This window comes from Candida albicans, chromosome 4 (assembly GCF_000182965.3).
Source record: "Candida albicans SC5314 chromosome 4, complete sequence".
Lineage (NCBI taxonomy): Eukaryota > Fungi > Ascomycota > Pichiomycetes > Serinales > Debaryomycetaceae > Candida > Candida albicans.
The window spans coordinates 164,440-191,706 of NC_032092.1; the positions used below are offsets into that span (position 1 = coordinate 164,440).

Below are 27,267 nucleotides of genomic sequence, written 5' to 3' on the forward strand. Positions count from 1 at the left end.
TTTTTTGACCAAATGAAATACCTTAGAATTGTGACAAAATTTTCAAATCATGGTCAGCATTAATTCTTATTAGTATGAGCCGGGGCTTATTTGCTTTTTTATGGGATATTAGTCGCTGATCATTATAGGCGACAAAATGAAATAGTTGCTTTAGTTGTTAAGCAAATAATTTTTGATGCAAAAAATATGCAAAGATTTCATGAAAAAAAAAAGCTCTGAATATACAATTTTTTCATTTGCTATTAATACAAGAATGTCATTGTAATTAATGGTAACCCAGAAATTGTTAGTTTATATTGATCACAGAGTTTTCTAATAAATAAACTTTATAAACATTGAGTATTTTCAAATTGACATTTTTTCATTATAAAGAATTAAAATATGGATTCTCTACGGTATTATTCGGAACGATTTCAATTCTCCGAATTTTTCTAATTTCGTGCTACACGTGACTTTGAAAATTATACAAAAATAAATTATTCTGTAGTATATTATTTTTCATTTATATCCGATTCTACTTGATTATTGCCGATTTGTAACACTTAATAAAAACACCCCCCAAACTGTTATTTACAAATATTCTAACTATATCACCCCCCTTTTACTAAACTTATACCATACATAAACTATAAATGTATTAATAATAAAATTGATGAAGTCCAATTCAGCTTTTTTTTCTGCGTTTTGGATTATTAGCTAAGTTTTCTCTACCAGTTAACATATTTTCCAATAGTTGAATTAAACCTTTCATACTAAGTTCAAGTTCATCAAGTTTCTCAGGTGACTTTTCAATTATTTCCGAGTATCTCTTTGAAATACTCCTAAGATGACCGTTGATTTTATTAATTAACTCTTCACGAGATTTTTGAGGTATATTGGCTGGTGTAATATTTTGAATTGATTGATCATTTGGCATTTCCATTTCCGTAGACAGTAATTCATCATCACTATCATCATCGTCATCAGAAAGGCTGTTCAACAATGTTGGATTCACCACATCCACAACATTTTGCAGATCTTCATTCCTTACTTCATATCTTGAGAAATCAAATTCATTACTATCATAAGGATCACCAGCATTATTGTTTGGTTCGTTCTGATGACCATCATCATCTCCATTATCATTTCCAATATCATTTCCATTATCAAATTCAATATCTGAAAAAGATTCATAATCCTCACTTTCACTATCACTCACATCAGATGGATAATCTTCAGAATTATCAGCAAACAAATTCATTTGCTTCTCAATAGCCTCACCTAAAAGCAACTGCTTCAATCTTTGGTACATATAAAGATGTTTACACCATGAACTATCGTTCCTATCAATGTTACAAGTGCATTTACCTCTAGCCCCTTTAATTGTGACAGTATATGTTACATTTTCGTCTTTTAAAGACTTTACGAAACCTTTTTCTTCTTGGGTTTCCTTTTCTTCTTGGGTTTCTCCTTCTTGTATTTCCCCTTCTTTTTGAATTGTAACATACTTTTTTAAATCATCCTCTGATAAGCTATATGCTGCATCAAAATATCCAAGTTCTGCTTTATTTAAGTTGGGTCTCCTTCCTCGAATACGAACATCATCATACCACTTCATATAAAAAGGAGTGACCTCTTTGTATAAAACACAAAGAAGGTCGTCCGGGGTATGCTTTCTTATAGATTTGATGAATTTAATTTTAATAGTATGGTGATATGATTCAATACAGTTATTGGTACTATTTTCTTGGTTCAAAGACACCTCTGCATTATTCGTCCAACAACGCAATAAATTTTCGCAATATTTGAAATAATTAAGCCACTTGGGATAATCTGCAAATTGCTCTTTAAACTCATGTATTTTTTGTGCTATTTCATCTTTCGTTGAATTATCAAAAAGGGCAGTGATCTTAGCAACAGCATAATCTTGTGATTCTTTATCGTTAAATATTGACCTGGCTTCAGTACGCACATTACGAAGAATGTACCATTTACAGATAGACACGCTTGACTCTGGAAAGACAGTTTTAATGGCACTAAGTTCAGGCATTGAACAATCAATCATAACTTGCTTGAGTGTCACTGAATGCAGCTTAAGAAATCCCAAAAACAGAATGATTGGATCTTCTTTCAATGTATTTGTAATGAAAAAAGCACAAGGTACTCCCATTCCAGTAACTTTATCACGTGCCACCACAGTGTATAAGTAAACAGAACTGTTTTTCATTCTCTTACCGAAATCCCTTGACACACGATGTGTCAAATCAAGATACCACACATCCTGATTGGTTTCTAAGATATTTTTTTGCTTTTTATCCATAAACATACAACCCCATAAAGGCTTGCCCTCCGTTGAAAGACCAGGAAAATCCATAATTTTGAAAAAACCATGCTTCTTTATCAGTTCACCCCAAGCTAGTAAATTTTCCCTGCCACCCCTGTTCAACTTATATTGCTTGTTAAATTTTTTTCTAAGAAGATACAAAATATGATGTGTTTGAATATTTAATAGCGGTAGTGATTCATCTGACAAAGTACCTCTGTTTCGTTGAGCATGAATATCAATTAGCAACTTTTTTATATAATTATGATTATGACCATCTTCAACCTTTTGTTTAAGCCACAATCTGGCTGATCTGTTTAATCCGCCTTTCAAAAGATTTTTGTGGTTGTGTTTTGGTATTACACCTACTAACCAATGATTTGGCATACTTTTAGGCTTCTTTGCATACCACTTTGCGGGACAACCTGTTCTGATAGTAGTTGGTACTGCATTTTTGTAACGAGCCCCAGGACCTTTCTGCATTTTTGATTCATATTTTCCCAGCAGACAGCAGTTGTAATATAATTCTTCCAAATAAGCCAGCTTTTTTGAGTTGCAAGGTATTTGTTCATTATTGTTGTTGGCAATAGATGACACAACCCTCTTATTTCTCGTCCAATTATTTTGACGACTAATAATGTCGAGCCATGTCTCAAATTGCTTTGTTTCAATAAAACCAATAAAGAAATCAATATCTGAAGGGAGTTTGAAATTGGATAGATTATCGCATAAAAAATGCTCTGGTGAGTTCAAGGCTTCTTTAAATAATGAGTTAAAAGTCTTGTTATCTTGAACAGGAGGATTTAAACCCTTTTTGATCAACTTCAATGACTTTGGTGGCATTCTAAGATGTTGCGTATGTGTTTATTAAAAATATAATTCATTGGATAGTGTTGTAATAAAAGAAGAAGTTGTTGGATGAGTAGAAGGAAAGAAACAACGACAACAACAAGAAGATTTTGTTTTGTTTATACTACTTCTTTCTTCTACGCGTAAATTTTATTTCAATTTTTATTAGTCAAAAAAAGGTAGTGTAGAATTGCTAAAATCAGTTTTTGTACAAGGTCGGCAACATCGGTTGTAAAAAAAAGCTTCAAAATTTTCTGACAATTGGAGCACAATCCATGAAACACCCAGTCCACAATTCGTAGTAACTGTGTTTGTTCATTTGTATATGACTCTTCTGGGTATAATTGACCATTCTTATGACTTCCATATATATACTGTCAATGTAAAAACTAGTTATTATTAAAGCCACCCTCAGGCGAATCATGTTCAAATCAATTGAGAAATGACTGGGAAATTTTTGGTATTTGCTTCCAGCTAGATCATGATTTGAGCGTTATTGGAGGTTTGTTTTCATTTGTACTTTATACAGAAGTGTAAAAAGAATATTAAAATTTAGAGTCATGTTAAAGTAGAAGGGGCAAAAATTACAACAAAGCACTTTAATAGCGCGGTTGCAAGAATGGTTTAGTGGTAAAATCCAACGTTGCCATCGTTGGGCCCCGGGTTCGATTCCCGGTTCTTGCATTTTTTGTTTGTCCTAATTATTTTTTAGAACAACAATAACAACCGATGAGGTTCAAAAGGAGATGAATAATAATTTTTTTTTAATTTTTTCAATTTATGATACAATCAACAACAACAACAACTTACACAGGCACACACATATATATATATATACCCAATTAATAGCATGTCATTGAATAATCCAAGTCAAGATTTAATTTTTTTCAAAGATAATTCACTAATATCAGACAAAATCATTAATCAAGAAACCACCACCACCACGACCACCACAGCTTCAAATAATTTTCATTCTTATTTATCAGTGATAACTTATAATCAATCGACTTCACCTAATTGGTTAATCAATGGATTAATTGAAGATACATTATTTGGTAATGCCACCAAAAGTTTAAATAATCATGAATCCTACCACCAAATGAAGAAGAAGGATATTATTATTAAGAATAAAAAAATCATGATTATATCATTTTTACATAATAAAGAATTTTATATTAAAAATTGTAAACGAATTGGAATAAATCTTGAAGAAAAGGAAAAGGAACAACAACAACAATTTCAATTTATTGATTATTTTAATGATTTATTTATAAATTTGATTAAAAATCCTAATGATTCAGTTAAAGATATTAATAAAATGTTTGATAATATTATAAATTCTTTGAATAATGATAGTAAAGATGATGTTGATGTGATTATTATTGAAGGGGTAGAGATTTTATTATTTGCTACTAATATAACATCAAATCAATTGATATTTAATATTAATCGATTAAATAAAAAATGTCGACAATTATTTGTTGTTTCAAGTAAAGAGTGTCTTTTTAAGAATAATGAATCAATTGGTGTTACTTTTAGTTTTGATGATCCAATGATTAAAATTAATGATTTTTTAATTAAATTATTACATCGTTCACAATTAAATATTACTTTAGAACCATTAATAACGGGTCGAGCAAAAGATATTACTGGAAGTTTAACAATTTCGAAAGGTTGTATACCATATGATGAAAATTTATCAATTTCAATTAATGAAAAAGAATATGTTTATCATATTACTAAAGATTCTCAAGTTAAATTATATTATCGATAAGTAAGTAAGTAAGTAAAATACTAAGTAAAATACTAAGTTTTATTTTTTGTTGTTTAACCACCTCGTTTTCTATGTAAATTATATAAATCATCCAATGCAAATTCAATAGCACATCTTGACCATAATAATGGGAATAATGGCCATACTGATCTTTCACCAACTAATACCCAATAAGGTATATTTTCCATGGTTTTATGAACATCAAATACTCGACCAAAATCTTTCATTAAATATCGTAATTCTGGCACTATGGTAACTTCTCGAATTGATGCTAATGATTGTAATGTTGGAGGTTTTTCATCAATGAAAAATCGTTTCATTACATCAGTTAATAATCCTAATTTATTCATTACCATTAATCGATGTTGAATTTCCATGCCAATTATTGTTTTAATTTTTTTCATTAAATTATAACTAGTGGTATCTTGAGCATATTTTTCAATATCTTTCTTTTTGGAAACTTCTACTCCACCCCCAGAAGATGTTCTTTTCCGTTTGTTACTGCCACTACCATTAGTATTAGTATTAGTATTAGTATTATTCTTATCTTCAATTGTAGTAGTGCTAGTAGTTGGAGTAGTAGTAGAAGATGTTTTATCGTATCTGATTTTACCATATGCATGATAATGTTGTAAATCATTACTTATTAATGGAGCCAAATATGGTCTTGCTAAACTGATAACAAAATGATTAACATTGAAAAGCTCAGTTAATTTTGTATATGGTGATTGTTGTTGTAAAACAATGTTAGTTGTAGTAGTAGTAGAGGTAGGTTTTTCCCCATCACCTGTTATATCATTGCCAATTCCAGTAGCACCACCACTACCAATTCCAGTAGTATCGCTTCCACCACTGTTGGTTCCACCACTGTTGGTTCCACCACCACCTCCGACTCCCCCACCAAAACTATCATGAGGTTTAAATTTAAAATATTGTTGATGATAAGTTACATCTTGAGGTTTTAAAAATTTCACATCAACATCAGGAGTTTGTAAAACAATTTCATTATTAAAATCTTTAACATATAATGCCACATCATCCGATAATACTCCAGTACCAATAGATGCATAAATAGCTGTCCATATAATTACATTAGGAGCCGTTATATAATTAAGTAATGAAGGAACACATTGATTAGTTGGATGAACCACTATATTTAAAATTTTTTCCGTTTTCATATAAGCTTCTTCAAAAGTTAAATCACCAATGGTATCACGAACAAACTTTAGAAATAATAAAATTTCTTGAGAATAACCTTTTTTAACAACATTTTCAATAACATTACCATATCTTTCATCAATTTCATGATTTAATAAATCGATATTTTTCATTAAATCACCAATATTAACTAAAATAGGGATTAATTCTTCATCAGTTAATGTACATACTAAAGATGCCACGGCTGCCCCAACAGCACTTCCACCAATGATTCTTGGCATTAAACCTTTAAAATATAATGCTTTAACAACCCCTAAATGACATAATCCAAATAATGATCCACCTTGTAATAATAATGCACTACAACCAAATGATTGTCTTGCATCATGGAAAAAATCCAATTTTAATTGTTTACTATTCATGATATATTCATCATTATTATCATTATTTAATGCTTCATTTAAATAATCCAAACAATTTAATACTTCATTAATATATTCTTCAATTTTAAATTTCGTCCCCATATAAGATTTCAAATATAATCTTTTTTGAGCCACTCCAGCAAAATTTCTTATTAATCCACTTCGTAATAATGACATCATGACTTGAGAATTTTGATTTAATCTTGCTTCACGTAATAATTTCAATCTTTCATCAATTAATACATAATCATAATGTTTAGATATGAAATTTTGTCGCCAAAGATCCATATTGGTCAATTTATCAACTTCATAAGCAACTTCTTTCCAATCATTATAATTAGGTGCAATTTTCAATTGTTTAACATATTCCTTGAGAGGGTCTTTCCGATTATAAATTTGATATAATTGTTTGACCCAAAAAAAACAAATATCCATTATAAAATCAATTATAGCCCATATATAACTTGGGGTATTGTTTATTATGTAAGCAATAATTGGTATAATTGTGGTTGTAATTAATGTCCTTATCATTTAAATGGTTGTCTATCAAGAAAGTGTGTGTGTTTTTTTTTGGGGGGGGGGAGGGGTATATGAATCTAGGGTATTATGACAGTAAGTGGTGATGGTCGTGGTGGTTGTTGATATTAGTAATGACAAGGTTTGTAGGTATATATAGATGTACACCCAGTGATGGATCAGAAGAGTATTGTTGACGGTGTCTAGTTTTTGTTTTTGAAATTTTGTGGAGGTGGTGGTGGTGGTGGTGGTGATGTAGGTGTGTGTACCCACACACACACATGTGATTTTTTTATCATCAAATAATTCTATGGCAGAGTTTTGGTCGCAGTTTTTTTTTAATCCGGTGCTCTGATATGACCTCCTCCCTCCCTCCCTTCCTCCTCCGCCGCCGCCCTTGCCTCCACGTTTGCTCCTCTCACCCCCTGTACAGGCGATACTCTTCGCCGTAAAGAAATTGGACCGAGCTAAGCTACAATTCTCTATTCTTTTTCTAGTGCTTCTTCAATTATTCATAATATTTTTGCTAGTCAGATTTTAGCATTTATGAATGGTTGCTAAAAATGTTTACTTACAACATACTACAAGGTTTACAAAACAGTTCCAAATCTACATTATTTGGTGTTATTAGTATAAATTATTAATAATTAGGTGGCTTAGTACAACATATATCATCCAGTTATCGCTAATTCGTTAATTGATTTGAAGTTATGAGTGAAAAGACATAGACATACTGATGGTACTGATTTTTACTTTTGTCGCTCAATTAATAAAAAGTTATTACACATAAAAATATAGAACAAGAAAAGCAGAAAACCTTTGAATATGATGAATCTCTTTTTTACATACAATATTTATCAATTTAAGCTCTTGAATGATTTATACTTTTCATGTTGTAATCGAGAAAATTTTTAAAAAAAAGGGTGCTGGATCGTAATAAAAGTTAAAACCTCGAAACAAGGCTGATCATTTCTTTATTCTATAATGATTACCAATTATTGATATATTTTGAGCCGCCAGGCGCCAGGCGGTGGGTGCGTGAGTGGGTGTGTGGGTGCATGTTTCGGAAAAACTAGGAGATCCACAAAATCATCTTAAATATCACAAAATAAAAATTTTGACACCACCACCATCAACAATCAAATCAGTTAAAAGTTAAGTAGTCCAAACAGAGTCACCCATATATAAAATAGTTGCAAAACACACCATAAAAAAAAGCAAGAGTTGATAGAATTAGGATTAAGAGACAACAAGGTAACGCCACCACCACCACCACAATTGAAAAAAATTCTTTTTTTTTTTTTCTTTTTTTACACGATACGAAATTAAGGCGGATCGGACTTTTTCTTTTTTGCTTCAACATTAATGGCCGTTGGTAAGAAGTAAGAATAAACTAATACATATTAAACTGTTGAGATGGTGAGTGCATGTATATTACTTGAAAGCAATAATGAGACTAGCTACAGCCGATTCTAAGACAACAACTCGATTAACAACCCAAAGAAGTTACTCATCTCAAGAACCTATTGATTATACTTTGAGGAATTAATCGGGATTGAAGGTTATTAATATATTTTAAACTATTCACAATTTCATTGCAGTTAAACTTTTTGGTTTAAAGTTTTTTTTACCGCATCGGACATGTTTTTTTACTTTTACATTTATTCAATTCAATTTTCTTGAAAGAATTGAAACATTATAATAGAGAGATGGAAATAAAATAATAAAGGAAATAAAATTCAAATCACCTGATAATGTAGATAATAGTAATATAATAATAATAGTATTAATTGAATTGAATTGAATTGAATCGAATCGAATCGAATCGAATTGAATCTAAATTGTTAATTGTTGTCCAATCAATGTCAATTGTTCAAAGTGCAAGCTCATCGCAATTAAGTGCAACAACAACAACAACAAAAGCATTTTTCACGAAACTCCGACAATAAGAAAGAAAAGAAAAGAAAAGAAAAAAAAAAAAAAAGAAATTTCTTTTGTTCATTTCTCCTTCTTCTCCTCATCTCTATATGCAGTATGTAGTACACAATACACGACTAACAAAAAAAAAAAGAAAAGAAAGAGAAAGAGCTATTCTATTAATAAATAAATTAAGTAGTAGTAATAGTAATAGTAATAGTAGTAGTAGTAGTAGTAGCCAATCGTAGCTACTACCAAACACGGAACAAAGCGTACAAGAAAAGCAAAAAAAGAAATAATAATATTAATAAATAATTAAGAGAAACGGAAATTATCGGCTTAATTAAGAGAAATATTATAATAACATTCTGCACACAATAATTAATTAATAATTACTTACTTTTATTCTTTTAATTTTCTCTTCCCCTCTTCTTGGTGTGTGTGTGTCATTTATATATATAATCACATTCTTCCACTACCAATTGGCCCACTTTTCTATTTTACTATAAGTTATGGGTATTATAGATTAATCAACTACTTATACACTACTCACTATACACTACTCACACTACTTTTAACATCACTACCACATCTTTCTTTCTTTATCCACTCTTGCAACCACCCACCCACACACCTACCTACCTATTCCTTATAACTAATTTTTAACTCTACTTTTCTTCCCTTTACAGGTTTTTGTTTTTTTGCATTCAATACATTATTACCACCACCACCATCACCACAACAACAACAACATCTTCCACTTCCACTTCCATTTGCTTGATTTGCCATTTTGATTTGCTTACGTGGGATTTAGGATTTCTATCGTTGTTCAATTCACACAACTCATAAACCGTAACTATAATACTATCTAATTTACTAGATTCAATACTATTTTAATTCCCTCCGCCTACCTGATACTAAATTCACATATATATATATATATACATCCTTTTTCCCATACCAATATAAATTTATTCAACATTTGGTAAATTTTTTTTTTTCAACTATACACTACTACTAAATAAAACAATCAACATGTTATCATCAGCTAGAAAGATCCTACTACAATCTCCTAAACAACTTACCACACTAATAAGACCAACTAATTCATTTATAATCAAACGAAGAAATTATTCTGGATCATCTATTTTCAAAGGTGCAAGAAATTATTTCCTTGGATTTCGTAATAATTCTGAAGATTCTCAAATTAATAATAATAACAACAACAACAACAACAATTCATCAATGCATTATGATTCAGTTGATGAACTGATTCCATATGTTAAATATCCTTTATTTACAAAAGAACAATTGAAAAAAATTGCTACCGATAAATTTAAATTACAAGTTGGACATGCATCATTTGGATATCATTCAGATTCAATAGTTCCTTCCATTAATTCTTTGAGTGATTTAACTGATCCTACTCTGTTGAATAGTTTATTACCAAGAAGAAGACCTCAAGGATCACCTAGTGATACTTTAAGTATTAAAGCTGGTGATGATACCATGTTAGTTTCCCCCTCAGTAATAGCAGTAGCTGATGGAGTTAGTGGTTGGGAAAGTGATGGTATCACATCATCTTCAGGTATTTGGTCAAGATCTATGGTGGAAACTTTTAGTCGATTAATGACAGAATATAAATTAAATCATTTTCCTCATTATTTAAACCAACGAGATATTCAAGAAATTTTAGATGATTCTTATTTACATACTTCTCATTTAATGGATTTACAAAAATTAAATGGTTCTTCAACATTAATCTTGGGGATGCTTAATGGAGATTTATTATCAATTGTTAGTATTGGTGATTCGAAAATTTTCATCATTAGAGATGGAGAAATTGTTTTAACTAATGAAGAACAAACTAAAGCTGGATTATGTCCTGAACAAATAGGTACTCATACTTTAGATCATTTACCTTCCGACATTGCTTGGATTAAATCATTTAAATTAATGGAAGGGGATTATATTTTAATGTGTTCCGATGGTATTAGTGATAATTTATATGAATGGGAAATTTTAAATTATTTAAATGAATGGATTAATACTAAACGTAATAATAATAATAATAATAATGTTAAAAATATTGCTAGTAAATTATTAATTAAAGCTAAAGAAGTTGCCTTTGATGATTATGCTTATACTCCTTATAATGAAAAAGTTAATTCATTGAATAATACTAATGGGGGTAGTAATGGTACTAATCATAGTCAAGGTGGTAAAGTTGATGATATGTCAGTGATTATTGCTAAAGTTGAATTAAATAAAAAAGATAATACTAAATTGGTAATTAATTAGCAGTAGTAGTGGTTTTTTTTTTACATTCGAGAGGTTTTTTTTTTTTTTTTTTCATTTTGCATTAAAAAGTTATTCACATACTTATACATATAATATACTTTTGGGTTTTGGGAGGTTTTTTTTTTTTTTATAAATAAATATATTTTTGAAGGGGAAAAGTAATACTATTCATATTTTGGTTTGGGTTATAATTAAATAAAGGAAGAAATAGAGAAATAAAGTGATTTTCACAATTGCTAAAAAGTACATCTAATAATACTAATAATACTAATATACATATAATGCATTCAATTTTTCAAACTAAATAATGCTTTTCTATTTATTAATTAAAAAAATCTCTCAAACATGACCTTTAAATTGATGATATTTCTGAAAAATATTGTCTTAATATCAATGCCAACATTTCTGGTAATTCTTGAATATTTTTAACGACAACATAAAATTCAAATGGGAAAGAATCTAAATATTTATCAACTTTCAAAACCATTCCACCAGTATTATTATCAGTAACATAACTCACTTGTTGCATATCCATAATTGATTCATGTTTACCAGTAGTAGTACCGGAAGTACCGGAAGTTGTGGTGGTGGTGGTGGTAGTAATACCATCAATAATAACAAATACCATCATGATTTTCTCTTCTCTAGCTTTTCTTACCATTCTTAATATAGTTTCATGATCTTCACATACTCCATCCGATAAAATGATTTGTAATTGCCATAAATCATTATTCGTAGTACTACTACTACTACTACCATTGGCTTTCGCATCTTGGAATATTTTCAATGATTCATTACATAACAATTTCATATCAGTTTTAGTTTGTTGAAAATCAAACCATTGGAAAATTTTCGCTCCCATTTCTTGAGAATTATTAAATGGTTTATTATTAAATGATTGAACAACTTTAACATCTTCACCAAATCTAACAATTGATAATCCACCACTTTCTAATTGACTCAATGCTTTAGAAACAAGTGCAATACTATGAAATGCCAATTCTGTTGATTTACTTTCACTCATTGATTTTGAATCATCAACAGCAATCATGATTTGATATTGTCTTTTTGAAGGTTTGGTTCTTCTTAACCAAATTTTATCTTTTTTGAAATCTGAAGCAATATAAGGAATTATTCGTTTCATATTTAATCTTTTCCCAGTTTTATAATCACCTCGTAATTTCGTTGCTAATGTTGGTTCTAAAATTAATCGTAATTGTTCACATAATCCCGATGCTAATTCTTGGGTGGCTAAGTCACTATTTTTCCATAATTTACGTGCAATTTCTAATTCAATTGGTGGGATATTATTAATTTCATCAAGTTCCATAGGAATAAGGTCATCATCAGAAGCATCATCTTCCATTTCATGTTCTTCTTCCTCTTCATCATTGAGTTCATTGGATATCATCATATCATCATCATCTAAATTATCAGTGATTTTTCTTTCTCCCATAAATGCACTCTTGGCTTCACCTTCAAAATCACCATCAGGATTTTCATCTTTAATTTCACCCGATTCCAAATCATCTTCATCTTCATTTTTAATTTCATCTTCTTCTTTTATTTCAATATCTTCTTGATGGTTGGCATTTTCCTCTTCATCATCAATGGCTTTATCTTCATCAATTGATTGTACTTGATCTTTATCAGCTGCTCCTAAAGCTTGAGTATCAAAATCAGCATTTTCACCATCAACATGTTGAAATTCATCAGGTTTTGTGTTTTTTGCTGAATTTTCTTCTTCTTTTTCTTCTGGTTGTTCTTGTTTAATAACATCCATAATTTCTTGACGACGACGATGAAATTCTTTTAATGAATCTCCCAATTGTTTTAATGATTCATTCGCTTTTTCACGTGCATCATCTTGAACAGATTTATCTTCTTCTTCTTCAGATTTTTGTTGTTGTTGTTGTTGTTGTTGATCCATTGTAGTGGCAGTTCCTGAAGCTCCAATATCATTATTTTCTTCCATGACTTGATTATCTGCACCTTCTCCTTTTTCTCCCAGTTCTTGTTTTACAGCTGAATCCATATCAACATCTTCAGTATCAATGTCATTAGCTCCTTCAACACCTTCTGCAGTTGGCTCTTCGTCTTCATCATTGTCATTGTCATTACCTCCTTCTTCATTTTCGTATAGAGGTTTCTCATTATCTTCACCAACAACATCATCTTCATTATCTGATTCCATGACATCTTCATTGATTTCATTATTACCATTGAATTCATCGTCAACATCTCCTCCTTCATCTTCGGGTAATTGTTCCTCTTCATTGGTTGGATCCATTTCATTATCTTGTTGATGATCATCATCATCTTCTTCTTCTTCTTCACCATTATCATTGGATTTCTCATCATCATCTTTCATTTCAATATCATCATCCAAGTTATCATCAAATTTATCTTGGCCTTCTTCTTCTTCTTCACCTTTCATTTCATCTTCGTCATCTAAATTCATATCTTCAGGTAAATCTAATGTTTCAGTTTCAGGTACATGATCTTCTAATTTTTCATTGTCATCTTCATTATTCTTTACATCATCTTCTTGTTCACCAACATCTTTTTCATCCTCCTCATCATCATCGCCATCATTCTCTTCCCGTTGTTCCTCTTTTTCATTGTCATCACCTTCTTGATTATCATTGTTGTCTTTATCTTTAGGTTTAGTTTCATTTTCTTCATCTTCCATTGCTTCCATTTCATCATCATTATTATTGGAATTTTCTGGTAATTTATCGGAATCTTTCTCTTTTTTATCTTCTTTAACTTCTTCATCCCACATTTTTTCGTCAATTGCATTAGGATCCAAATCATCAATATCATCAATTTCTTCATCCAATTCTTCTTTGTCATCACTGTGATCCTCATCTTCTTTATCATCATCTTTCTCTTGATCTGACGCTTCTTCTAATTGTCCAGCCATATCACCTTCAATATCAACAGCATCATCATTTTCTTCTTCTTCTTCATCTCCATCATCTTTTTCTTTATTTTCTTCATTTGGTTGTTGTGCTTGCTCAGATAAATCTTCATCATCTTCAACATCATTAGAATTATTTTGAGCACCTTCTCCATCACCTAATCCAGTACCATCATGTAAATTAGTATTATCATCTTTTTGTTCATTTGGTGCCTCAGGGGTACAAAATCCTTTGGTTGCTAATGTATAAAGTGATGATGATAATATAAATGTTGCCTTTGAAAGATCATAATAATTTAATCTTACTTTATCAAATATTTTCAAACATAATTGATAATAATGATTGACAATTGGCAATGTAAATGAAGTTAATGCTGATATTAATTTCGATGATTGTTGATTATGTTCCACTAATGAAATGATTTCCATACATTTTTTCAATTTATTTGAAATGGTTAATAAATGAAGATTCTTCATATAATTGATAAGTTTATGTTGTGATAAAATTAACCAATCATCATCATCTCTATTAATTTCTTGATTTTTTTCTTGAATTTCCATGATTTTTTGAACAGCTACTAAAATTGATGAAGAAAGAGTTCTAAATTCTTTTTCAACATTTTCAATAGTTTCAACAAATGTTAAAGAAGTTGATGATTCAATAGTATTAATAGTATTTGAATTGTTGATTATCCAATTCAATATTGTATCAGCAACAAATGCAAATTGTTTATGTTCTAATTTCCATTTGGTCAATGTTGTCATTAATTCACCAATAAATTTAGAAAATTTTTCAACATTTCCAATAGTTATACTAGATTGCACAACTACCATGTTTTCATCATTAATAGAACTCAAAAGTTCATTTAATTTATTCTTCAACAAATAAAACACAGAAACATTTGTATCATTGAAACCAAATTTTGTAATTGATTCTAAAGTTGTTATACCATAATCCAACAATTTAGGTAACCACATCTTAACAATGCTAATATTATCAATATTCAATTTTATAGAATCTTTGACACTAACAGGTGCTAATGTAGCTGATAAATTATTAAGATTGGCCACTGTATAGAATCCATTATACCAAGAATTGAAAGTGTCAATATTATCAGCTAATTTTTTGATTGGCACTCGATCAACAATTAATGAATGAATCAAATTCTCAGTAGCAGAAAGTCCCTTTTCTTTATCAACTTGAGGAACTTCATCAGCATGAGCAGAAGTAGAAATAGAAGTACTAACTGCAGCTCTAAGTCTTGGTAATAAATCCAATATTTTAAAGAAATAACAATCACAACCTTGAGCAATAGTGTTTTGGAAGCTAACTGAATTGGCAATTATAAGATTGACTGATTTTTGTGTAGCAAGAATATCAGAACGGGAACTTAGTTTCAATCCTGATCTTCTAATTTCACGTAATGTATCACTCAATAATTTTCGTTTCTGAGTTTTCAATGCTGCAATCAATTTCTTATTGGATTCTTTAAATTCTGATGGTGTTTCCTTTCTTACTCTTTCCATATCAGATATAATTTCAAGAGCAAGTTCTAATAAATTTGGTAATTGTTCTTGTGAAATCCTATCAACATATACTTTCAAATTATTTTCAATGACATTAAGATTTTGAAGTCTCTTTGGTCTATCAATCCAACTAGGAATGCTTTGAACAATTTGTCTTTCATTACCAGCAACAATAATTTGAATTTGTGGTAAATTAATCAAAGCTGATGATGATGATGATGATGATGATGATGTCGTACCATTAGTTGATTCGGAAATTCCTTGTTCAATAATTGGTTGTACAGGAGTACTCAATATAGCACGATACTTTCTAACAATTTTATACAAATTATTATGAGAACGACGAGCACTTTGTTTCAATGCATCAATATTGACATCTTTCCAACTAGCCAATAAAATGACTTCATTGATATCTTTTTCTAATCTCTTTTTAGAATCTTCAATAGTAGATAAAACCGTTGGTTGGAACTGTTCATAAAATGTAACAAAATTACACAAGGCATCAACAATTGGATGGGTTTTATTGATTTCAAAAGCATGATTTTTAAATGCTTTCAACAATTTCAAACGAATGGTAAATTCACCACATGTGACTTTACTCATAAATACATTCAATGCTGATAATAATGTAACTGCAGGTTCTTTTTCATTATCTCCGAGCATTGGAATAATGATAATTTCTAATAAATAAAACCACCATTTACCAATACTTTTCTCAACTGATTTTTCTTCAAATTCAAACAATGATTTCCAAGTAGATAATTCTAATTTTCTCCAAGAAACAATCAAATTTGTCAAAACATCAAATTGGACTTTCAAGGAAACTTGACTAGATGCATATTTTTGCCATTCAGCAATAAACGTATAGATTTGTTCCAATTTTTGTAAATATCTTCCTAATGGTAATCCAATCGGATAAGAAAGAAATTCATTGGTGGCAAATACAATATTCTTCAAAGTGGCATGTTCTGGCCATTGATCTAATAATTTTTTAGACAAATTATACACTGTTGTCATGATTGTAACGGCACGTTTAACTTCAGTTGGATTCAGATCTTGATAGAAATTGAAATCAGAAACTGCTTGATTGAATTTGGTATGAGTATTGGCTAATTCATTAACCAATGAAGTTATCATAGAAGCATTATTTGAAATCTTGTACAAATTATTCTCATATTGATTTAAATGTGTTATCAATTCACTACCTTGATGAACAATATCAATAACACTATCTTTCTCTTGTAACAAATATTCCTTGATATAATCCGAGGCAATCGATTCATAAATCGATTCAAAACTTGCATTATTTTTCTTCAAAGTGTTGGCATTCGTTGTTCCATCAATATCCAATACATCTTCATAATCAGGGAATAATTGCTTAAAGTCACCTTCAATATCTTCATCAGGGTCATTATATTTGTATAAACTTCCTTGTTGTAAGTTTTCCTTTTCTTCTTTGATACGACGAAGTGACCATCTGTAATACAAAGTTTGCAATGATTGAATCAATATACTTTGTGTTTGTTGTTGTTTCTGTTGTTGCTCATTTTCACTAGATCTATGTGCAAATCCAAGTTTGATGAAATAAGCCATAACAAATTCAGCTGCCAGTGAGTCAATACTAACTGTTTTGGCAAAATCTTGAACAGAAGGGAAAACTCTCTCAATGGATTTCAAACTTGTAAAATCACATACATCAATCGACCAAGTTTGTGGATACAAATATTTGCCTTGGTTCTTGTCAATGGTTATCATTTCAAATCCAAGTTTCATACCATATATATAACCACATAAAATATCATCCAAATCAGAATAAAGCAAATAATTCTTCTTTAATCTCATAATAAACTGTGAAGTATTATTTTGGAACATTTCCATCATGTTTACACCTTGTTCTGAAGAAGTGAACACAGACTTCAATAATGATTCTACCGGTCCCATATCTATCGTTGATTCCATAATGGAATTCCATTCATCAAATAATCCATCAATAGATTTTGAATCACGGTATACTTTGGGGTTATTAGGAGCTTCTAAATCAATCAAATGTTTCAAAGTAGACTCCAAATACATTTCTTTGTCTCCACTGAAAACTCTTCTAGCAGATTCCCAACTGGAAATAAGGTTTCCACCGAAAACTTTCCGATCCTCAAATACTTTATAAAGAACATATTCTTTAATAGCTGGATCATAAGGTGAATCTGGCACATACAATAAAATTAATCCCAAAGAAAATGATACCCAAGCTTTACCTAATTCTCCTAAACTCAATTCAGAAGCATTCACAACCGCCATATTGACTGAATCAACCAATAGTTTAACGGCAACAAATGAATGGCTATCAGGACCAAAAGACAAAGAAACTTTATCAAGAACTAATTCGGGATGGCTTAGTAACTCATCTTCATACAAACCAAGTGCCTTTAAAATTATCCCAAACCACGAGATTAACAAACTACTGAAAGCTCCCTTGACGTCATTTAAAACTTCAACTGAATGTTCAATAACAGATTTCGACACAGATTTCAAATCAAAACTTGTTTGTTCTAATGATTTCCCGGAAGTATTGTTGAATTGAACTGCTTTAGTCAACATTGATAACACCAATTCATCCGTAAACAATGGAGAAACTCTTGATTTCTTATCCTTCCATAAACTATCAAATATTTTTGGGTATGGTTTAAACTTATCTTGTTTGATCAATGAAAACATGGATCTATCTGAACAATTATAAAATTTCATCAAATCTTGATTTTCGTCACCAGTTATTTCTACCAAATTGGCTATATTTGTAAAATCATCGACAAAAATATTAACTCTTGGATTAACAAATGATCCCGAAACAGCTGATAATTGATCAATACCTTGCTCAAGTTTCTCAAGAATAGACAGCAATTCATCTCTTTGATAGTCACCCAGAATAATCGATTTATATAAATCTGCAATCAGGTATCCAAAACTTGTCACTATGTCAGAAGATTCTGGGAATTGTAATTTCGATACCGTATCAAAATTCTCAATAATCTTGAATAAACGTTGTAAATCCTCCCAGGATTTGAAATCTTGAGGGTATAAACCTCTACAATATTCCCAAATCTCATTGATAGCAACCCCTTTATTCAATTCAAACTGTGAGTTGAAGATTGATATAGCCTGTTGAAATTGATCCAAATCTTCTGTACGGTCGTGTCCAGATAAATACCTTTCTGACCATTTAACAATCAATTCTTGATATACTTTCAACCTGGACTCATTCTTTTCGTGTCCAGATTTGATCATACCAATCAAAACCAATAAAAGTTCATGTAATGGTTGATAAATAACCCCAGTAAACAAATCTGTCTTGAAACTATTCAAAAAGCAAGATATGATAAAGCCTTGCAACAGTTTAACAAATCTAAACAATTCTAATTTTGGTGGTGATTTGATTTGTCTACCCAAAGTTGATGCAGCTGATTTTTCAATGAATGATAATTCATGCACTTTCTTATCCATAGCATTCAGTTCAATCTTGGATACAGTATCATTTAATTCTACTATTTCTTTCAAAACTTCAAATATCATGGTCGATTCAGAAGTAGTTACTGTTGGATGATTTTGCAATATGCTAGCAACAATGTAAACGTTAGCCAAGAAATGGAAATTTTGAGATTCTATGAAATCAATCTTTTTCTGGACAATATTATTTGCAATCATATAGACTGGGAAATATACTGACAGGGATATATCAACCAAAGAAGTCTGCTCAATATATTTCAATGTGTCACATAACTTTTCAGCATAGCTTTTGCTAGTTTGTGCAAATTCCGAGCTCGAGAAAACAACACTTGCCCAATCCTTAAGTAATGGGAAATTCTTCAACTGAACAAAACTCCATAAAGCACTAGCACTAATGTTTCCCAAAGAGAATGCATCATCAATCAAACTGAATGATTTTATTGCAGATTCTTTGTCCAAATTGAAACTTGAAGTAGGAACCACTCTTTTATCGCTAATGTCTAATTCCTCAATTTTGATTTGCAATGATTCGTCAGTTGTACATGGACTAAAACCAAGGATTTGACGATCAAACCCAGTTGCCCTTTGTTCCAAGGAATCCATAAATAATTCTATTCCTCTATTTCTCATTGCTCGTGAAAGTTCACCATATTTTGGATCCATTGTTAAAAATAATCTAAAGTTAGCATGTGGTTTAAGAACTCTTGGTTGGCCATCTTCCAAACTGCATTCATTAATAATCAAACTTCCATTGGTTTCCAATAATGAATTCAATCTGTCCAAAACTGATGGACTACATAAATTGGCATTATCAAGAACTAACCAGTTACCCTTTTCAACAGCTTGAACTAATAAACCATCAAACCATTCAAATTTGACGCTAGCAGTTTCATTCAATTTTTGGAACAAAATTTCGGCTGCATTAACCAAATCTTTAATTTCTGGGATAGAATGATAATTGGAAAAATCTGAAAGAATTGTACAAAAATGTCCAAAAAAAGAAGAATCGTTATCAACAGAATTATGGTTTTCAATAAATTCAAGTAATTCTAATGCTTTAGCTAATATTTCAGCATTACTTCCCTGATATCTAAGATTTGTCACAATCAATTCATTGATAAGTATGTGTGTTTTTTCAAACAATGCATTGGTTTCTCGAGAAAGATCAACTTGTTCATATCCTCCCAATATATCCATTGAATCAACATCACTATTCATGGAAAACTCATCAAGTTTGGCACCTACAGAATTAGCCAAGTATCTAACTAAATCAGTTTTACCTGAGTTTGTTGGGCCAGTAAGAATCAATGGGATATTATTGCTAATACATCTGAAAGCTGTCTCCATAAATGTAAAATTACATTGCAATGGCAACAAATTGCCTCCATTGACATACTGGATTAAATCATTTCTTGCAATTAATGCTCCACCAGCTTGAATGAAAGATTCAGAACAATTGTAATAATTATCACGCTCTATGATTTCCCCAAAAATGGATAGGAACAACTTTTGTGCATGGCGACGATCATCCTCATTACGAAATCTTTGACAAATAATCATATCAATAAAATCAGATAATTGGATATCTTGGCTAATATTGCCAGAAGTATAAAGACTTAACCAACGCAAGGAATCACGTAAGTTGAATTCCCAAGGACCACCTTGAGCTCCCCATGATTTTTTGATAACAACTTGTTCTTCCAATTGTGACATAAATTCTATCAATTTAGAACAATCATTTTCATTAACAGAAGGGAAAAGATGACGAGAAATCATATTGAGATCTTCAGCTTTAAGCGTATCAACGTAGACAACAGTAAAACGATTGACAAATGATTTTGGCAAACCTTTTCTACCACCACCTTGATACTGTGGATTTTGTGCAGCAAATACAGTAAACTTAGGATGACGTTTGAAAGATTTGTCTAACTCAGGAATATATGCTTCACCACGATGATCCAAACAAGCATTTAACCCTTCTAAAACGGATTGTGATGCCAAATTCATTTCATCTAACAAAACCCATTCTCCTCTTTGCATGGCCCTCAAAAATGGTGCATCACGCCAAACAAATTCTCCAGCTTTCCCACCTTCAGCGGGTGCATCAGAACCGAAAAGATCAACTAAATCAGTTTGCTCCGATAAATTGATACGAACTAAAGGATTCCCAGTGGCACTAGCTAATGCTGTAATTAAACTTGTTTTACCAACACCAGGGCTACCTTCCAACAATATTGGTTTTTTAACTTGCATTGCTCTAATTACTCTCATGGCATTTGCAGCAGTGGTTGGAGCTTCCAAATTGAAAGACTTGTTATGTTCTGAACCTTCCAATATAGGTATAGAAAATAAACCAGCAGTAAGATCATGCAGACCAATACTTACTTGGAATTGATTATTCAAAAATTCAGTCAAATCATAATCTGCAAATAATGAAAGCTTGGTGACACATTCTTGCTTAATAATGTGTAATCTTGATTCATTCTCAGCCAAGTATGCCGTATTATTAGTTCCCAAAGCATCAATGAAAACCATAGATGCACCATGATACAATGCCGCCATTGGGTTTAAATTATCAGGACAAGAGTTTATAAATTCTGTCCATGCTAAGATATCACGCAATGAGATGACTCCATTATTTGTGTGACCGCCTCCAAACTGCTTGGCAAACCATTCTGAAAATTTCACAATTGCCGTGGTTAGTTGTTTGTATTTGAGTCTTGATTCAACAATTTGAGAAACATCATTAAAATCTTCCATAGATGGCACCCAGATTTCTGTAAACCTATTTCTTAAAGCTGGTGAAAGTTCCTTTTTACCATAATCACCACCTGGATTCATTGTAGCCAAAAATTCAAAACTATTGGAAGCAGTGATAAATGCATCGTCAGTTCCCTTTTCTGCTAATAATAAACTTCTTTCTGGTTCTAAAACAGAATTCAATCTTTCTAAAACAGAATCGTCTGCTAAAGAAATTTCATCTAATAAAAAGAAATCACCCAGTTTCATGGCTCTCACCAACGGACCATCACTCCATTCAAACAATAATGACAAGTTCTTTTTCTCAATTTCAATTTGTTCAACAAGTTCCTTGTATTCTTCTGGGACGGTAATTTTATTGTATTGGGCAAGCAAATTATCTAATGTTAGACTTGCGGTGGTAGCTGTTGCTGTTTCAATACCCAATTTGGCAAACAACTCAAGCAAATGGTTGAATAAACTGCTTTGAGTTTCGTATTTGTTTCTCACTGGTCTTTGCGCACCTAACAAGTCACCAGTTTCTGTATTTTGATGAGCATTAACAGTAACCAATTCTTTACTCAAAAATTTGGCAACCACTTGACAAACAGTAGTTTTACCACAACCAGTTTCACCAACTAGCAATAATGGTTCTTTATACTTGATTGATGCAGAAACCAATACTGCTAATCTGCGCATTGCCTTAGTCCAAACTATGGAAGAATCACTTTTGAATATTGCTTCAACTTCCAAGCTTTTGTAGTATTCATCCATGTCTAATTTCACTTTCATGACTTTTTCAATGGTTTTCTTGACAACTTCCTTTTCATCTTCCTTTCTAACTCTTTCAGCTAAAAGCATATAACCGTTGGCAGCTAATTCTTCATATCCAACAGCATCTCTCATAGCCCATCTGAATAAATCTCTTAATGTAGCAAACGAGTTTTTCTGTTCAAATAATCTGGTAGATTGTCTTTGCACAGATAATTGACGATAAACTTCCACAATCTTTTTACCATAAGAAGGAGCAATTTGACATCTCTCCCTTAAAATGATTTCTAATTCATCTTGGGGGATATCATCAAAATGCAATTCCAAAAATCTATTTCTAAAAGCTCTTGACAATACTTTCCTACCACCGTATAATCCAGGAGGATTTTGTGTGGCAAACAACATGAAATCAGGATGAGGGTGTATCACTTCCTGAGTTTCTGGAATAAATAATTCTCTATTATCATCCAATAAACGATTCAATGCTTCAAGTACATCAGTTGGTGCAAGATTCAATTCATCTAAAACAATCCAATGACCTTTTCTTAATGCTTCAACCAAAACACCTTCTTTAAACACTAATTTCCCAGTAGAATCAGAAATATAAGTACCCAAATATTCTTGTAAATCGGTATGTTCATGATTATTGATACGAACAAATTTGTGTCCTGTAATGTTTGCCAAATAATTAATCATCGAAGTTTTACCAGCGGAAGTTGGACCCTGAATTAATACCGGGAATCTTCTTCCTGCAGTTGCCCGGACTAAATTAAGCATATTTTTTTCCACAAATGGAGTAATGATATAGTGTGGCTGAGGAACAATCTCTTGTGGACCATGTTTCATCCAATAATGTTTAAACTGGACATACTCATCTGGATTTGATGATGGGACTGGTGGGATTTGACTCATTACCGATTTTGAATTCTTGAGACGATCAACAGTATATTTCAAGATTTCTGGTTTTAATATGTCTTCAGATTTCCTGTCCAATAAAGTCAAAAATGACATGGAAAACCCTTCATAAAGTGCCCTTCTTAATCCATAAATTGAAACAATATCACAAACATAAATCAATGTTCTTGTCAATGTACGAATACTGAAATGTGGTCTTTGATTAGCACCATCTACTATCTTGTTGGTTTCAGATAGCTGTTTTGCTTTCAAATACAATTCAGCAATATCATTACCAACCCATTCGTCACCAACGGCAAATCTCCCAATATACTTGTCTATAATGGCTAATAAATCTTGGATATCTCTATCAGGTGAATGAACATAAATTTCTGTAAATCTGGATCTAATACTCAATGGTAAATCTTTTTTACCAACATCGGTAGAAGGATTCATACAACCAAATATTCTAAATTCTGGATGAGCTTTAATAGATTCAACATCACCTCTTTCAGACAATAAGATAGATCTTTGATTTATGGTGTCGGCCAATAAATCAGCAATACTTTCTAATGTATCAGAAGTTGCCAAGTTCAATTCATCCAATAACAACCATTCTCCATTTCTCACGGCTTTCACCAAAGATCCTTCAACAAAATTGAATACAAATGAATTATCCAACGTTGATGATTGGAGTTCAAATTCTTTGATTTTATTTTCGAAATCTATCCATTTTTCAAGTAAAACAGATTTTTCAAATGATTTCAATTTTCTTTTCTTTCTTGGTCCACCGTCTTCTTCTTCATGTTCAGATTCTGGTTCTGATAATATATCTTTGGCCATCTTTAATGCTTCTCTCCATAATTTGATAACATTTTTCCATTGAGATTTATTGAAACATTTACTCAATATTTTAGAAAATTTGGCATTCTTCTTTTCGGAAAATGTACCAATAAAAAGATTTTCAAACATTTCTTGAATTGGGACGGCAACGGTTTTTGTATTGACAGGTTTATATCCACCAAGCAAATCACCGGTTTCCGTTTGTTGAGAAACATTGATAACAGTCAATTTTTTGTTCATTAACTTGGCCACTTGTTGCACAACAGTTGTCTTACCAGTACCAGTCTCACCAACTAACAATACTGGCTCCACCATTTCAATGGCAACAGCAATTTGTTCCATCAAACGAAGTGAGTGATTGGTTCTGGCAAATGAAGTGTTGTTGTTATTGCTCAGACGCTTATTATATAAAGCTTTGTCTTGTGCTGTTTTCTTAAGGACTGCTCTTCCAATTTTTAGTTTTTCGTCATCATTGATAAAAATAGGTACATGTTTTGATAAGAATAAGTTGATTCTAGAAGTTGGAATTTCTAAGGTCTCGCCAATAACATTAATTAATGGAGTTAATGCTTGTGGTTCTGTGATGGCACTTCCAAAACAATCAACTGCTTCGGCAAATATGTTATCAAAAATAGATGATTCAAGTAACTGATCAGGTTTAATTATCCCTTCCACCATCAACATGTTATTACATCTACTACAAAATTTCATCAAATCTCTGAAAGAAATAACTCTAGGATGTGAACCCTTGTTTAGTGTAACAAACGATGAAAGTGAATAGATTCTAATAATTTCATTGTAACATTTGATAAATGGGCCAATTAAATTGATCAATAACGGAAACTTAGTAACCAATATATTTTTCAAATCGATTTCATCAGGGACCTCGACTTTAATCAATTCCCATAATCGAATACCAATTAAATCAGGGATAGAATCTTTCTTTGAATCGTTTGAAGTTCTAATAGTAGAAAATAATTGGAACCCATTCTTGGCTCTAATCACTTCACCTCTTGAAGGGATGCTCAATTCACGTTTTTCTAACAATGTTAACAAAACTGATAACACTTCAGTAGGTGCCTTATCTATATCTTCAATCAATACCCATTTACCTTCTTGAACAGCAGAAGTTAACACACCCGTTCTCCACTCAAACGTACCTGGTTTCTCTCCGGATGCATATGTACCAAGCAATAATTTGGCATCGGTTTGTTCACCAAGATGAATCTTGACAATTGAGTCGGAATATGACATGTAATTGGCTAATTGATTAATCAAAAAAGTTTTACCAGATCCAGCTTTCCCGTAAAGCATTACTGGTTTATTAAACTGGACACTAGATGCTAATTTCCTTAATACTTCAAAAGCACTATTTGTGGGGACAAATTTGGTTTCTTCTTGCTGAAGAGGAGCAGATTCTGATTTTGAAATGTTTAAATGTGGTACCAAGACACCACAAACAGAAGTTACCGTGGAAGATAACGATTCTGGAGGTATTTGTATGCTTTTGGTCTTCTCCGGGTTAGAATTGTATTCTACTTTTGGTAAACTTAAAAAATTTGAAATTCGTTTAGCTTCTAATAATGCAATAAAATAATAATTCACTGTTTCGCCTTCATAGTTGGATTCCAAATTCTTATTCCTTGGGAGATGAGTATCAATCATTTTATTTTTGGAAATTTCTGATGCTTGTAAATATAAAGATAATATTTGAATAGCTAAGAACTTACAAACTTGAAATTCATCTCCAGATTTGTTAATGATTTGATATAATGCTTTTGGTTTGATGAATGATTTGAATCTATTGGTATCAAATTTCAATAGTCTATAAAATGCAAGTAAAATACTCTCTAATTCAAATACTTCAATTCCAATATTATCCCAAAAGGCATTATGTGATAAAAATAATTCAAACAAATTCAAATATTCGGTTGAGATATGTAATAATCGTGATAATGCAAATAATATTACTGAACCAGAAATTCTTCTAGTTTCTGACTTTGATTTATTGTATTGACTTTCTAATTCAATAGTGTTATTAACCCAACGGGCAACTAATTCTAAAAATATGGGTTTATAGCAATAATAAGTTGGTAAAGTATGATCTAATGCTAATAATGATAATTGATTTAAAATTTCATCTATTGATAATGATTTATTAAATTTAAATAATTGATTTGGTAATTTCTTCAAAGTATAAAAGGATTTATATGTTGAATATAATTCCTCACCTTGATTAAAACTGATAGTAATATGATTATTCATTATCAGTAGGGTGATGATTCAATTAGTTTTAAATCAAATGAAAGTATAACACTAATGTTTAGGAAGTTATTAGTTTCTATAAGATGAGAAGAGAGCAGAAGAGTGAAGAGAGAAAAAAAATTAAAGCAGGAAATTTTCCAACAGTGATGAGATGGAAGTAGGATGATTATATGCAGTTCATTGAGAATATCTTTATACTTTATGGTTAGCAAATATTAATCATAAATATAGGGCAAATTAGATTTGTATGTCTATTTCAATACAAACTATAGACTACTTGATTTGTAAACGAATTCTATTTTACAATTTTAATAGACAAGAAAAGGTTTAAATAAGACGTATGTACATATATATATATATATGACGGTTTGGTAGCTTAGTCAAAAAAGAGTACAATACGAACCAAGAAATCTAGAATGATATGTCTCCTTGGTACACTTTGATTTACAAGTAAGAAATTCCCCACTTGATACAAGGGTAAAGACTTGTTCAGACAAGACTCCAACATATCCCTCCCCGTTATCGAACTCAACATTGGAAGATTAAGTGCCAGATAAAAGAACTACTA

General features: G+C 31.2%; 6 protein-coding genes and 1 non-coding gene across 7 annotated transcripts; 3 read left to right on the plus strand and 4 right to left on the minus strand. All coding sequences in view use genetic code 12, as the record gives it.

Moving 5' to 3' along the window:
• Nucleotides 1-664: 664 nt before the first annotated feature.
• Nucleotides 665-2,370, minus strand: CAALFM_C400910CA (uncharacterized protein; the record flags this gene model as incomplete). The annotated part of the gene is made up of 1 exon (XM_717675.2): nt 665-2,370. A coding segment is annotated over one exon (1,706 nt), but the record flags the coding sequence as incomplete, so codon positions are not given.
• On the minus strand, nt 2,244-3,145 carry CAALFM_C400920CA (uncharacterized protein; the record flags this gene model as incomplete). Its single annotated transcript, XM_717674.2, has 1 exon — nt 2,244-3,145. A coding segment is annotated over one exon (902 nt), but the record flags the coding sequence as incomplete, so codon positions are not given.
• Nucleotides 3,146-3,764: 619 nt separating this feature from the next.
• Nucleotides 3,765-3,835, plus strand: tG(GCC)4. The gene has a single exon. It is a non-coding gene; the product is annotated as a tRNA-Gly (tRNA).
• A 166-nt stretch (nt 3,836-4,001) lies between these two features.
• CAALFM_C400940WA (Elongator subunit) lies at nt 4,002-4,925 on the plus strand (the record flags this gene model as incomplete). Its single annotated transcript, XM_717673.2, has 1 exon — nt 4,002-4,925. One exon carries the CDS (start codon nt 4,002-4,004, stop codon nt 4,923-4,925), a length of 924 nt encoding a protein of 307 aa, XP_722766.2.
• Nucleotides 4,926-4,978: 53 nt separating this feature from the next.
• Nucleotides 4,979-7,036, minus strand: CAALFM_C400950CA (bifunctional triglyceride lipase/lysophosphatidylethanolamine acyltransferase; the record flags this gene model as incomplete). The annotated part of the gene is made up of 1 exon (XM_717671.2): nt 4,979-7,036. The coding sequence occupies one exon, from the start codon at nt 7,034-7,036 to the stop codon at nt 4,979-4,981; it is 2,058 nt and encodes a 685-aa protein (XP_722764.2).
• A 2,937-nt stretch (nt 7,037-9,973) lies between these two features.
• Nucleotides 9,974-11,239, plus strand: PTC8 (Ptc8p; the record flags this gene model as incomplete). The annotated part of the gene is made up of 1 exon (XM_717670.1): nt 9,974-11,239. The coding sequence occupies one exon, from the start codon at nt 9,974-9,976 to the stop codon at nt 11,237-11,239; it is 1,266 nt and encodes a 421-aa protein (XP_722763.1).
• Nucleotides 11,240-11,591: 352 nt separating this feature from the next.
• On the minus strand, nt 11,592-26,699 carry MDN1 (AAA family ATPase midasin; the record flags this gene model as incomplete). The annotated part of the gene is made up of 1 exon (XM_717669.2): nt 11,592-26,699. One exon carries the CDS (start codon nt 26,697-26,699, stop codon nt 11,592-11,594), a length of 15,108 nt encoding a protein of 5,035 aa, XP_722762.2.
• Nucleotides 26,700-27,267: the final 568 nt, after the last annotated feature.